Genomic DNA, 15,941 nt, shown 5'->3' on the forward strand with positions numbered 1-15,941 from the left:
ATTTGTATTCCTGGCACTATGGTATCCTTTTAATATTGTGGCTTAATCATTCTTTTTTAATCATTTTAATATCATGTGCTTGAAGGATATGTGACTCACTTTCCAAGAAACATAGGATGAGGCTAAATAACTTTATCATTGAACTGCTAAGTCTGACCCAGGTACGCTGTAGGAGCTATAATGATTTAATCTCATCAAATTGGTATAGTTTATGAGGTTCTCTGGTGCCATACCAGCAATAAAAGCTGTGATAGGCTGAAATTCTCAACCAATCACATCCAGTCGTTGTTGCATAGGCTAATACTTCTGATCTGGACTTCTGTTTAGCCTTGAAACATTAGAAACAGTTTAATGCTGAATGGAAGGAGGGCGCACTATAACTACTTCAATGAGATGAAGCAGTTACAACTTCTACAGTGTATCTTTAACTATGTACTGTAAATCCAAATTTAGTTCCCCTGCGTTATAGTCTACACATTGCCTATAAATATCTCACTCACTCAAGATTCACAGATATAATAATAACAAAGTGCCTAGCATAGAGATTTCTAAGAAAGAGTCAAAAATGTACCACAAGCTTGTAAGCGTTAACTTAAATATCTCACTTAGACTGCATACACAGCGTTAAGTATGATATTTAGCATTATAATAATATATATATAAGTATACATGTCTATAGATTTATAATAAAGAACAAGGCCAAAAAACATATAAGAAAATAAACTTGCAAACCAAGATTGTGGATTCAGCAACAGAAATACCCAGTGAGGTTAGGCTCATATTTTCATGCACAGTAAATTCTGCTTTGATTTGCATGCATACTCTTTCATTCTTCAGTTTCAGTCCTTTGCGAACATTATGCATGCACTTTTAACTTTAGAAGGAAGATCACTGTCATTAAAGGTACAGTCGACAACGGATATTTCACCCTTTTTAAAGAGTCATTCTAGATACATGGAAATGCATATTAAGCTGAAGGTAAAATAAATGATATGGCATGACATGCATATCTCATGAAATCTTTCTTAAATGTTGTAGAGAAAAGCTTCAGCGCTTGCATCTGATTCAATCCTATCTACTGTCTATTGTTAGTAATTTAAAATATGTATTTTAAGTGAATAAAAGTGTTGTTCATGTAATCATTTATTGCACTGTTGAGAAAATATATTTTAAAAATTATGAAAATTAATAAAACAACTTAAAATGACAAGCAATATATGTGTTTCAGTGCATCTGTATCAAATCCAATCGATATACGGGCATGGTTTGTTTGAGGACCAGTAGAACATGTCACTTACCGTTGGACTTTTCACTGTCTGCAGGTTTCATCTGAATAGGATGATGCATCTGAAAATAAATAAAAGAAGAGTTAGCATGTTTTGGTTGGCATTACATTTAAGATGCAAAACTGTTGTGCATGTGAAAATTCTTATTAATTACCGTTCCATCCCTTTCACATGCAATAGTTAGTGGTAAAATGCCTAACACTTACCCACCCATTCTATATAAAATATGTGGATGTCAAAATCGCAACCATCAATTTTATATAAAAAAAAAATGTGTTTTGGGGTTCCCAGGACTCTCTTGAAGTCCTTAGGGAGCAATTCACCGTATTTTTATGGACTAGGTTTAATGCCACATATGACAAAAAGTAGACCCATTATACAGGATCATGTTAATTCACTTTCATTGTATTTGGTCCAGTCACTCAGCTGAAGATTTTTAAGTGTGGCTGTTTTTGTAGAGTGGAAGTTGAGCTTGTAGAGGTTATACCTTTGTACAATATATATATATATATTTCTGTAAGTATTAATACAATTTATTTGTAGTTATAGGTATCATGTTACAGAGGGTTTTTTTTTTTGGTTTTTTTTACAGGTTTCTTTCTTGAAATATTTAGTGGTAAATGGCAGTGAAGGGTAGTTATTGTAAGTGAGATGGACCATTAACCCATGTCCCCTCTGTCCACTTTTATGTCTCTTTCTCAATGGCTTGAGCAACCTCTTGTCTAGTCCATCATTATTTTAATAACCATGTCACGAGTTCTTTGTTTCCTTGTTCATTACATTCATGGGACACTCCAGACCCCTAACGCATTTCAGCTTGTTTTAATATTATTTGTTTTTTTATATTGCAGTGTTCTTTTCAGCTTAAGATCAGATACTGCACTTCCATCATTGGCAGTAATATTGAAGGCATTGGTAGTTTTAAAGGGCAGAATGCTAAGGCTGGATCTACAGGCACATAGACAGATACTATAATGTTATTCTTGTCCAAACCTAGTTGAACTTTCCTCTGACCAAGCAACATGTTATCTCCAAGCTATGTTTTATTCTGACAATTCTACAAAAAGCAAAAAAGTTGGAAATAAATCATGCTAAGTAAGCCTGGGCAGGAAATCTAACAATATATATTCATCTACCTGAAATTCTTATAGATTGTAAGCTCGTTTGAGCAGAGCCTTCAAATATTCCCTTTCTATAATTGTAAAGTGCTGTGGAATATGTTGGCACTATAGAAATAATAATAATATTAATAATACATATTACAAGTACAATGTTAATATAAATATAGAAGGGTAGACGTAAAATGAACTACCAGAGTGCCTCCTCCCCAGGGTATACATTTTGGCTCAAGAACAGCCTTTCTCAAGCTTGAGAAAGATTTGATTTTCAGAAGGCTCTTTTTGAGACAAAATGTTGCTTTGCACCGATTATAATACCTGACCCTCCATATGTGCTGAGTTCCATTTTTTATTATGTTATCAATAAAACATATAAATTGCACAGATAACCACATACCATATAATCCTAAACAACAGACAAATGCATGGCACCTTTTAAACTTTGAAACTATGTTAATGACCACTGCAGGCACACAGACCACTTAATTGAGATAAAGTGGTCTGGATGTAGTAAACCTGTTGTTTTGATCCGGAAAGTAAAACATTGCCCTTTTTTTGATTGTAGCGGGGGTCCTTATTGTAAAGAGGGAGGGAGGGAGCAAAATATGCTTGCCTTTCTAACACTATAGTGTTTGTTTTAGTCAATTCATGGCTTTAAGCTGAGCTTCTGGAAGTGGAACTGTATATTTATCTTGATGAATATATGTCAAAGCTTTACCACTTGCAAACATTTCACCTCTTGCATGTTCAGCATACTTCCTCTCCAAAACCTAAAAGGATCAAGATGTTTCAACACATCAGAATAAATTGCAGTGCAAAGATTAGATATCTTTCACCTGTAATACCAACTGGAAAAAATAATTCTACTGATACAGAGACAGCAAGGTATATTTATTTTTCTGTGTTAAAAAATATTTTCAATATCTTTTGTGTCCCACAAAGATGTAATTTTCATTGATATAATTCACCAAGCAGAGGAGAATTGCAGCTTTGATTAAATAAGCTTCCACTGCACGTAATCATTTTGTATATTTTGGAAATTTCAGCATTCATTTTAACGTTTCTTACCTAGCAGTTAGCTGTGCAAACCCTTCAGAGGAACACATTAGTTTAGCTATTTCTCACTTATGTGTGAAAGGGAAGAATTTCTCGTATCCCATTGCTCTTTTCCCTTTTTCTCTCTCAGTGCACATCTCTGCTATGGATTAATTTCTTTCCCCCCCTATCTTTAAATATTTTATGGTGCCTGATCTGATAATATGTCCTGTCATGCTTGCCATCCCAGAGGGTTAGCATCTAGCCACAGAAATAGTATAAGATTCTTTGATATTGTAGAACCTATTCTAGGTTTCTTGTAAATGTTTTATTGAATTTTCTTGTTAAATACAAAGGATATTTATATAATATGTAATTAAAAAAACCTACAATTTTAACTAACATGTTAATAACAAAAAATGTTCAATAAAGGAGTTGGTGTGATGTATGTACCTGAAAAAAGAAAACAATCATATATATATATCATTGTTTTCTCTCTTTTGAGATGACACACGATATATATACATATACACAGTACCCCACAAAAGTGAGTACACCCCTCACATTTTTGTAAATATTTTATTATATCTTTTCATGTGACAACTCTGAAGAAATTACACTCTGCTACAATGTAAAGTAGTAAGTGTACAGCCTGTATAACAGTGTAAATTTGCTGTCCCCTCAAAATAACTCAACACACAGCCATTAATATATAAAATATTTACACAAATGTGAGGGTTGTGTGTGTATATATATATATCTATATAATTTGTTGGTCTGTCTGTCTTACATCTAACTTTCTATCTTTAATCTACCATTAATAATTACCATTAAAATTAAGAATTGTTCCCTGATAGTGCCACCATCAGGAGATGAAAACTAGTACTATCTGAAGGGTTCTGACTGTAGCCTGTGGAAGATACATATGTCCCCTAGCCAGACTACATTCAGGATTTGAGGCATAGCAGACCCCCAAATCTTTTTTCAGCATGGCAGCACTGGGAGGAAGTGATGTCAGCTCTCTTCCTCCCAACCCACAGGAAACCTGCATGAAGGGGAAGGGAAAACTCTGCACTGCCTGCAGCCCGGAGCAGTTCCCTGCCCCAGTGGATACCAGGGAAGCCACCCTCGTAAAGCACAAATGTAGACAAAGAGAAGGGTGGCTAAAACAGCTCTCATTTGGTGATATCTGTGTGTGTGTGTCAGTCCTTATATGTGTATTACAATGTGTGAGGATTTGTGTGCCCATGTGTGTATGTATCTGTGGGTTTGTATGACTGTGTGTGTGCATGTGTGGCTGTGTGTATCTTTTTGTGTGTGCTGTGTATGTTTGTATCTGTGTATGGTAGTGTATATCTCTCTGTGGCAGTGTATATCTGTGTGTATATATGTGTGGCAGTGAGTCTGTATGTATGGCAGTATGTATCTGTGTGTGTTTATCTGAGTTTGGTAATGTGTATATATTTCTGTATATGAATGGCAATGTGTATCTGTGTATGCACCTGTGAGAATACGTGAGTGAGAATGCACATCTGTGTGTGAGTATGCATCTTCGTGAATGTGTGTGTATGTACACATTAGTGTCTGCTAGGCATGGGGGGGGGGTAATTTTGTAAGGGGATCTAAAAGTTCTGATGGCAGCCTTGATGTCCCCTGACAAGTAGCTGCAAGCTCATTAGTAGACAAGGTCGAGCTAAGGATACTAGTACCATGCAGAGACTGCTGTGCTCTCTGCATAGTTCACCCTTATATGGCTGATTGACAGTAAGCAAATTGATATGCCTGTCTTTGTGTGACCACACACCTATTGACTCTTCATATAGTACATTGAGTATTTTTGGCTGGGCAGATGACACAGACGGGGCATGCACCAATTTCCTTTGCCAGGTCTTTTTTTTAAATCCTAATGTTCTGGTGTATGAGTTGTGTTTGTCATGGGCATAAGACATACTCTGCCTTTAACACACATTAAATAGAATATATGCCAGCTAGAGATGCTGCACAATGTCAATAATTTTATCAGCACCAGAAATTGAAGAAAATTCTACAGGTGTGATAGTGTGGCGGATCCAGAGCCTGATCTCGGGAGGGGCACTTGTAGATTATTTAAAAAAAAATAATCCTAGCACAATAACCACTACAGCTCAGTGTAGTAGTTATGGTGCCAGTAGTGCCAGGATCCCACCCCGGAGTAAGTAGTCATACCGTTTAAGAACAGTTTGACAACTTACCTGGGGTCTGCTGGGATATAGGGCATAAGAGAAGTGGTGTGTGTTAGGGGTGAAGTGTGTGTGAAAGGTGCAGTGTGTGTGAGCGGTGAAGTGAGTGTGAGTGCGTAAGGGTGGCAGTGTGTGTGTTAGGGGGCAGTGTGTGTATGGGGGCACTGTATGTCTGTGTGGGGCAGTGTGTGTATGGGGGGGCACTGTATGTCTGTGTGGGGCAGTGTGTGTATGGGGGGCACTGTGTGTATGGGGGGGTCGTGTGTGTGTGTTTGGGGCAATGTGTGGGGCAGCAGGGTGTGTAGGGCACTGTGTGTGTATAGGTGTTCAGTGTGTGCGGGGCAGTATGTGTATGGGGCAGTGTTTGTGGGGCAGTGTGTATGGGGACAGTGTTTGTGGGACAGTGTTGTATGGGGACAGTGTTTGTGGGGCAGTGTGTGTATGGAGGCAGTGTTTGTGGGGGCAGTGTGTGTATGGGGTCAGTGTGTGTAGTGTTTGTATGTGGGGCAGTGTTTGTGGGTCAGTGTGTGTATGGGGTCAGTGTGTGTAAGGGGGAAGTGTGTGTATGGGGCAGTGTTTGTGGGGCAGTGTTTGTGTGTATGGGGGCAGTGTTTGTGTGTATGGGGGCAGTGTTTGTGTGTATGGGGGGCAGTGTTTGTGTGTATGGGGGCAGTGTGTGTGTGTATGGGGGCAGTGTGTGTGTGTATGGGGGCAGTGTGTGTGGGGTCAGTGTGTGTAGTGTGTGTATGGGGTCAGTGTGTGTATGGGGTCAGTGTGTGTATGGCGTCAGTGTGTGTATGGGGTCAGTGTGTGTATGGGGTCAATGTGTGTAGTGTTTGTATGGGGTCAGTGTGTGTATGGGGTCAGTGTGTGTAGTGTGTATGGGGACAGTGTGTATATGGGGACAGTGTGTATATAGGGACAGTGTGTGTATGGGGACAGTGTGTGTATGGGGACAGTGTGTGTATGGGGACAGTGTGTGTATGGGGACAGTGTGTGTATGGGGGCAGTGTTTGTGTGTATGGGGCAGTGTTTGTGTGTATGGGGGCAGTGTTTGTGTGTATGGGGGCAGTGTTTGTGTGTATGGGGGCAGTGTGTGTATGTATGGGGTCAGTGTGTGTAGTGTGTGTATGGGGTCAGTGTGTGTATGGGGTCAGTGTGTGTATGGGGTCAGTGTGTGTAGTGTGTGTATGGTGTGTGTATGGGGTCAGTGTGTGTATGGGGTCAGTGTGTGTAGTGTGTGTATGGGGTCAGTGTGTGTAGTGTGTGTATGGGGTCAGTGTGTGTAGTGTGTGTATGGGGTCAGTGTTTATATGGGGACAGTGTGTGTATGGGGACAGTGTGTATATGGGGACAGTGTGTGTATGGGGACAGTGTGTGTATGGGGACAGTGTGTGTATGGGGACAGTGTGTGTAGTGTGTGTATGGGGACAGTGTGTGTAGTGTGTGTATGGGGTCAGTGTGTGTATGGGGTCAGTGTGTGTAGTGTGTGTATGGGGTCAGTGTGTGTATGGGGTCAGTGTGTGTATGGGGTCAGTGTGTGTATGGGGGCAGTGTGTATGGGGGCAGTGTGTATGGGGTCAGTGTGTGTATGGGGGCAGTGTATGTTGGGCAGTGTATATGGGGGCAGTGTGTATGGGGGAGGGGAGGAGGGAAGGGAGGCTTTTTAATAAAAAAATAAAAAAATAAATGTATTTAATAAAATATATTATGTCCCCCCTCCCTTCTTACCTTTATTGAGGAGGAGGGGGGACATTTCTGGATCCCTGGTGGTCCCAGTGGGGAATCCCTGGTGGTCCAGTGGTTCCAGTGAACTCTAGCCCGCGCTCCAGGGCTAGAGTTCACTCTCGCGAGATTTGGAGCGTTGCCGTGGTAACCGCGGCAACGCTCCAAATCTCGCGAGAGGAGGACCCGGAGGAGCTGCAGGTAACAGCTCCCGGGTCCTCTCTCCCTCCCCTGCCGGTCGGCTGTCAGTAATGTGCCTGCGGACTGGGGAGGGAGATCACTGATCTCCCTCCCGGTCTGCAGGCACAATGCAGGGCTGGCACTTGGGCAATGTCAGCCCTGCACTACCCGGCAGGGGAGAATCTCGGGGGGGGCAATTTCCCCGTTGCCCCCCCCCTGGATCCGCCAATGGTGTGATCAGAGAAATCCTTTGTTTAAGACCAATGCAGCCCTCAGAAGTTTGCACAATGCATTGCCATGTCTGGTGTGGACCATATTAAAGATTAGTCAGCTCCACAGTAGAAATATGCATAATATAGAAGGGCTTTTATTTCTTCATACTATAAAACTTTAAAACTTTCTTAAAAAATATGGTGCGTATTAAGAACATCTTGTAATGATTTTGTAAGATCATTACAAGATGCTGAAATTGTTTTGACTTGAAGACAGCCATTTTCCTTTTTTGCAGAATGAATTCAAGAGCTAGTGAAGGAAATAAAGAAGCCCAAAACAATGACTCTTAGTGTTTAATGTGTAATATGTTATTTTTTTCTTCAGAGAACATGTGATTTCTGCTAAATATAGAGGGAAAAACTAGTTCAACCTGGGTGGAAGTCTATCTGGGAGGCTGTCTATGGTGATTAATGTATCATTTCTGTCAGATTGCTCTAATTGGCTGTCAAATAGCATTGTTAAGTCCCATCTGTGACTTAATCTTAGCTGTGCTGGTAAATCTGATGCAATGAATACAATGAAAATCTCCAGTTGTGTGCTTATATTAGTTAGTTACAAAATTGTTCCTACGTAGAGGTGGGAAGAGACACAAGGCTCAAAGTACGAATACTATGATGTAGATTCAGAGACAAAACATATTTTCCACATAACATAAAATAAAGGTTTTCACAGATTTTACAGTGCAATCTCCTTTTATACATACAGATAGTGTCAAGGTTTAATACCTAGGAAGGTAACAGTAACTAAAATAACCATGATTTACAGCAGTGGTGTGCAGAAGAGCATCTCTGAACAAGTTGGCTCTACTCCTGTCATCTGCGAGCAGGAAACTGGGGCTATACTGGGCACAAGCAAATTAAACTGGATAGTAGAAGACTGGAAAAATGCTGCATAGTGTGACAAACCTTGGGGTAATGTCACGGGTAAAAACATTCTTGACACACTTTTGGCCTCTTAATAATAACTGTTTAATTTTGGCCATGTTCATCCCTCTACTCAAGCGATGCTATAATACCTTTAACAGCAGGATAACATGCCACGTCACAAAGCACAGGTTATCTCAGCTTAGTTGTAAGAACATGACAATTCATTTAGTGCACTTCAATAATATCATCTGTCACCCAATCTCATCCCTTTGGAGCATTATAAAAATGGATTTATGTGATTATGGGACATGGAACCAGAACCAGAATCTCTTAAGGATTTTTCTAGCACCTTCTAGAATTCATGGTGCATAGAATTTGGATGGTTTGGGATGAATAAATAATTCACCAGGATTAGAAGTGTGTACGTATTAAAGTGCCACTGAAATAATTTTGACCAATGTTATATTTATTTTATTTCATGAAAGATATACTATGAAAATTTTATTTATGTGTTCATTTGAATTGCTTTAAGAATAAATTTGGCAAAACAATGGAAATTGACAAATTTTGGATTTAAAAATTATGCATAACTGAACTTATTCTAACTGCATGAGTGCAGCTCTTGACAAGTATATAATACATAATGCATCATGCAATGAATATAAACAATACAGGTATGGTATGCTACATAGCAGACAACATTATATTCAAAAGTCTACTAACTAGCAGATCTTTGACCATAGCGAACGCTAATTGAGAGAAGAGCACATTCCAGTAGAGTCAACATTAACTGAAAACAGTGCTTTTGGGCATTCTAAGTGTGACAAAGCCAATTAAGTTTAAAATGTGCCTGTGTTAATTTTAGTGTTTTTAAGACAAAATAGCAAATTATTCAGTCACTCTGATAACAAGAATACGCTTGAGAGGTGAGGTGCTGTTGTGAGATAACACCACAGAAGAAGATCTTGCAAATGAAACAGACTGTCCCAGGTGTCATCTTATCTTTCAACATTATAATTTCTGCTTAATTAAGTCATTTATAGCAGTTTATCCCTTAAATATGAATTAGGTCCTGTTTTTTTCAAAAAAGCTAGTTTTGTGGTCAAAAGGAATAATAAATAAAAAAATAAATTTATGGTAAGTTTGGAAATGTCACAAAACAACTTTTTTTTCTTATAAATGTTATGGTTTTATTGCATTTAAAATATGTCCTCCCTGATCATACAGTGAAACCATCTATAGCAGCCTGGAGCTCTGCTCCAAGCCTGACAGCATGTCGCATACTATAATGACACGTATTTTATAGGATACCAGAAAAACTAACCGTTGGTGACCTAGTTTGATGATGCATGTCACATAAAAAAGGTTATTAAAGCTTTAGAACATAAAGTCCACTAGGGGGTTATCATTTCTATCTTAACATATCTGCCACTGACGGTGCAATGTTCTTATGTCAATCATTTGCATGTGTGTGAGTTATAAATATCTTCATATAATATACCCAGTGTAATAACCAGAAAACACCTGTACCATGAAATGTGGTGTTATCCTACCAATAAACCATCATCTTTTGGTTCATCAAAGCTTTAGGCACCCTGTAAGACCTTTACACTTTCAATTTGTACTGATACAGCTACAGCTCAAATAAGATAAACCATAGAAAATTACCAAAATTCACTTTAGGGTCAGGAACACAAACGTGTTTTCCTTACCTTGTAGTGTTAAACCACCATTTAAGTGACTTGCCCCCCTCTTGTGCCTCTTAAAAGGTAATAAAATGTACCTTATTTCCAGCACTGCACATGTCCGCCGGTGCTGGCCCCACTTCCGATCCACCTCCTTGGCCAACGTCATAGGAAAAGCATTGGATTGGCTGAGATCATCAAGGAGGAGGGCCAGGGGTGGGGCTAAACACCAGCTTGGCCAATCAGCATCTCCTTATATTCTCTGAAAAGAGAGTGATTGGAACAAAAAGCCTATAGGGACTGATAATTCTCACAGAACAACTACATTAAGCTTTGGTTGTTCTGGAGACTATAGTGTCCCTTTTAGACAAGGTGACAATTTAGGTACAAAGGTAAAGCCAAACGCCAAAACCCAAACTATACTTATCTGAAGCAGCACAACATGGAACATTTCCCTTTAAAACTGCTAAGTGGTAAGATAACCAGAATCTGAAAGGAGCATTGTACAGTATCAGTGGATGTGTACAGAAGTTACCTATACCTGTAGTTACTTATTCATTAGTAAGAATGCTAAAATGAAGAGGGCAGTTGCAAATAGCTTCATATAAATCATACAACTTACTGAAAGCACTAGATTAAAACCAACCTGTAGTTATTTAATTATTTTACCCATGAAGAGACATAAAATGAGAAGATGAGTACATTTTAATTAAAAATAATTTCATTTTCTCCGCTTTGGATCACTCCATTTACTTAGCATGTGATTATATCCTTGTTTTAAACATGATGTGCTCCTCTACAGGCAGTGTCAAACTACTATTGCAAAATGTGATGCTTCACAATTGCTCTCAAGAGAACGCACTTATTATACAAAGTCCAGCTGTTTTCAAATCATTCACCAGTACTCTAGACCTCTGTACACTTGAACTCTAACAATAGAAGTCCGCTCCTATCTTTTTTGTGTAATTAGATACACCATGTTTTCAAAGTCCAAGCAATTATTTTTCCCTCATAACTTCTGTAGTAAGAGACATTGTTCCATTAAAGTATGAGTGAAGTGGAGACAGAAGTTATTCTTGACTGATTAAGTCTAGGGGCACTTGACCTACAACTGAATATTGAAGAGCAGTCGGATTAATCTTCCTGTTCTTCTGAGATTTGATGGAACATGGAAGCTACAATGTATAAAGCAAGGTAAAGCTTAACACAAGTTGTGGCAACAGGTCTAGAACTGCATTATGATTCATGCATATTCAAGTAACACTCCTAAGAGGAACCATTCGGTATACAGAGTTTTCATCTATTTCCCAGGTTAATCTTCGATGTTGGCCATATGGTCACAGTAAAATGTTTAACTATAAGAATAATAAATGGTTCTACTTTGAACAGTGTTGTTAGATGCAAAAGGATATTTTAAGAATATGTTTATTTCATACTGTTTTATAACCCGTGTCCAAAACATAATACAAAATAATCAAAAACATATGCTACTTAAAATGTGGATTTGTTGGTAGCACTAAAATAATATCACCCCTACTGCAGTATATTAGAAGACAGCTTCTGGAAAGATTGTTGCCAGTTTTAATTACATTACATGACCACTGTGCGGGAGGTTTGCCTACTATTCTGAAATTATTCACTCTTAATTGGCACCTTTCTTTGATATGCAAGTAAAGCATTCGGATGAAAAAGCAACCACAAAGCAATGCCACTGGGTCTGAAGCTTCAGTTCAGTCATCAGTCAGTATTAATTCATGCTAAAATAAATATTTTCCAAATCACAGAGAAATCTTCTGTGTTCGCTACAAATACCATCACAGTTATTCTCCATAGAGTATATTCAAATATATTGATGCACACAGGCAGAGAAGCAGGGTTGCTCTATGTTCTAAAACAGTGGTTCCCAACCCAGCCCTCAAGTACCCCCTACCAGTCCAGTATTTAGGGATTACCCAGTTGTGTCTTAGGTGTTTTTAGAAAAAAAATAAAAAAATAAGACTTTAGACACAACAGGGTAATCCCTAAATACTGGACTGGTAGGGGGTACTTGAGGGCTGGGTTTGGAACCACTGTTCTAAAAGGCAGACAAGCATAAAATAGCATACTTACCTTAAATTTAATTTTGTATACTAAAACAAAGGTACATGTTTGCGTTTGATTGTTTTCCTATAAACATTGCATTAATGTAACATCAACAGAACAGCTGTCTGTGAATTCTAGGTACATTTAATATTTAAAAATAGATTAATTGTATCAGCAGTTTTTTTAGTTAAGGCAGTTTTGGCCTAAAATGTGAAATTTAGTTTGCATTTATGAGAATTCACACTTTAGTAGATATCACTGTATGATCAGATGGGTATTCTACAGATGCAGATCCAATGTTGGTGCCTTCATTCACAGAATATCACAAGGGAACATGTGCATGAGAATTTGTAAATACTGTAGCCAGAGAAAGAATATAAATTTACAATTTTGGTTTTCTAAAGGCTTGAGGTTACATTGTATTAATTCTTTTATACGTATTTATGGGTAAAACCTCAATGTGTTTATCTAGAGTTGAAAACTCATTTACAATCACTGTGACTTCAGTTAAAGTGAAAAAAAAAATGAACTCTGGTCAAAACTACAAATGACCTTTGCAACTACACGGATCTTGTCACACATTTCTTAACAAGGACAAACATCACTGAATCTATGGCTTTACAAATGAATGCATGTTAAGAGAAATTCTTCGATAGGTCACTGTTCACTGACCTGACCAGGATTAGCTCTTAAGAGATAGTAGACTATGTTTTACATTAGACAGTATCTTCTGCAGAGACATGGCAGACATTTTTAACAAGATCTTTTTTTCCTATTTGCTAGATGTTTTTTTTGTGTGTGTGTGTGAAGCTTTTGAAGCTGTTTTATAAACCCCATGAATAAATATAAAAAAGGTGGCATGACTCAAAGTACAGCATAAATATAATACTCAAGATAGCAAAAGAAAAAAAAATAGAATTTTGGGTTCTGAAAGATCCAAATAAACCTCAAGACCAAAAGTTAAGTGTTTTTTATAAATGTCTCCAAAACCCTGAGATGGAACTATTCTCCACAAATACACTGATACTTTGCCATTATGTTTTTACATTTATTTTTATGTTTAGGTTATGGATAGTGGTAGTTTAAATGTTAAGGCAGTTAATGGTTGGGGAACTGTAGAATGAATGCATTGTTATTTACTTATTGTAATGTAGGGATTAACGTTTTGAGAAAATGTAGTGTAGTAGTGTATTGGGGTGTGTCAGGGTAGTATAGAGGTTAAGAGGAGGACTTTATTGTAAGGGCAACACTGGGACATATATGCCTCAATTCTGCCTGAGATTAGTGGGATTTACAGTCTCAGCAGACAGGGACCTATATATCCTGGTACTCTTGTCTGATTGGACCCCCTAGACTGCACATAGGGAATCTGTGCATTATTTCACATTCATTAAGGTTAATAATTGCACGGATGACTCAATATCACACATGGCGTTGGATCTACACATGTGTCAAACGAAGCAGCAGTGGGAATTGGAAATAGAAAAGAATATGTGTATGCTAGTCCATATTGACTGTAATTCCCTTTAAAAAATGTTAGCAATCACCTTGCGGTATTTTCCTTGTTTCACTATACTTCTTACTATCAGGTCTCACTGTGCATTTGATTCAAATAAAAGTACTCAATAAGTCCCTGATAAAGGTGAAACTGCAGTGTGCACCTTGTTATTTAATCTATTATAGCATTCAATTTGCCTAAATGTGGCACACAGTTATTTGTATTTTTCATGTGTGTGTATGTTTTTAGTATTTGGTTTATGTTATATCTTTTAGTTTATGCATATGATGAAATATACCTGCTAGTCTAAGTCTAGAGAGAAAAACAAACACACAAACAAGTGGATTATTATGCCCAAATTATGGACTTCTACATTTTTTCATAATTATCATTATTAATATTATTATTGGTATTTATAAAGCACCAGCTTATTCCTCAGGGCTTCACAATAAGTCATTCTCACTAGATTTGTGAATAAAATCAACATTTAGTGTGGCTGCTACCTAGCCATTAATCATCTTTTTATTGGTGTCACGGGTATAATTCCGATTTCCAAAAGTAAGCGTTTATGCTTGGCCATTGTCTGCTTTGGTTGGTTTCTGATTTAGGTTAATTTAAGCTTAGAGTTCGGGATTTCTTAACATCACCCAACTGGCTCAAATTCTGACAACCTGCAGTTTGGCCCGGAATGAAATGAATCTCCAACTCTAATTCATATATAGATGTATCAATTGAATTGTGTGTATATAGTGTACATATATATATATATATATATATATATATATATATATATATATATATATATATATATGGGAGTCAAGCCAAGTCCATAGTTTTTCATCCCTCCCTGTTACACGTGTTTCAATCCAGGGCCCTATTTAACCTTGCAGAGTCCAAGGAGGAAGGATTTCCCAATTAAGTGGGTTAATCTCATTACAGCAGGCATTTAGTTACTAGGACTGAACTTGCCAAGAATGGGGCACATTGGTGTTGTGACAGACTTATACAATATATGATCATATACTGTAACTAAATCCCTTTAATGTTTGCCTAGGTGAAGTGTTTTTAAAAAACTATAACATTCTGAGTCTTGAAATTGCTTTTTAGTGAATGTGTGAGTGTGTTGGATCTTGCATGTAGTTTTGTAAATAAATATGTACACTAATATGTTATATGCAAGATAGAAAAACATTTTTAAATAACTTGAAGCTTAACTAGTTCTAAAATAAATGTGTCATTAAATATAGTTAGTAAGGGGGTTCTCTATTACATCTAGTTTAACAGAAAATAAGATTTGGAAATTGCACTATTGATAGAAAAGGAATACAACATTGCTACAAATTAGGAAGTAGTATATGTCTAAGTATCTAAGGGAAAATACTGTAATGCATACATTGAGTAAATTACCAATGTAAGTAAGGTAAGCAGGAAATGGCAAAAGAAGAAATCCTAAAATGTTGACACATACCCCACAATGTAAGGTAGTTAATAAAACTCACAAAATAAATATATTTCAAGGGTAAACATGTGGAGAAACAAAAACATGGTAATAATCAAAAATTACTTGATTGCTCTTTTTCCATAGTACATTTTTTTTTTTTTTGCTTAAATGTAAGGGTGTTGGGATGGTATGAATGCAGGATCAATGTTAGCATAAGGTATATAAATATAACCTTTAATATGTAAAGGTAAGAGTAGGATGAGTGTAGGCTAAAACTCTGGTGGTTGGAATTCACTCCTATTACGGTTGCTGAAATCCCTTGGTACCTTGCAACTGTATTTCTCCATTCTTTGTAGATGCATGTTACCACATATAATGAGGTAACATGAAGCAATTTTCCCTCAAAGTCTTGTCTATTTCTCTCCTTAGCACATTGGGCTCTAAATAAATAGATCGAATGAGAGACAGTGTGCTACAAGGTGAAACAGCTGAAACAAACAATGGGCCGAAAGACATGAAAGCCCACTATAGAA

The 15,941-nt window shown here is 37.6% G+C and overlaps 1 protein-coding gene across 29 annotated transcripts in view; it reads right to left on the bottom strand.

Moving 5' to 3' along the window:
* Nucleotides 1-15,941, bottom strand: part of CELF2 (CUGBP Elav-like family member 2) — a 395,195-nt gene that overhangs the window by 115,760 nt on the left and 263,494 nt on the right. For all 29 annotated transcript variants that reach the window (XM_063448243.1, XM_063448239.1, XM_063448242.1 and 26 more), the window contains one exon: nucleotides 1,299-1,347. In XM_063448243.1, the coding sequence (XP_063304313.1) occupies nucleotides 1,299-1,347 (49 nt within the window). The remainder of the gene's footprint in view (nucleotides 1-1,298; nucleotides 1,348-15,941) is intronic.

Source organism: Pelobates fuscus, chromosome 3 (genome assembly GCF_036172605.1).
Source record: "Pelobates fuscus isolate aPelFus1 chromosome 3, aPelFus1.pri, whole genome shotgun sequence".
Classification (NCBI taxonomy): domain Eukaryota; kingdom Metazoa; phylum Chordata; class Amphibia; order Anura; family Pelobatidae; genus Pelobates; species Pelobates fuscus.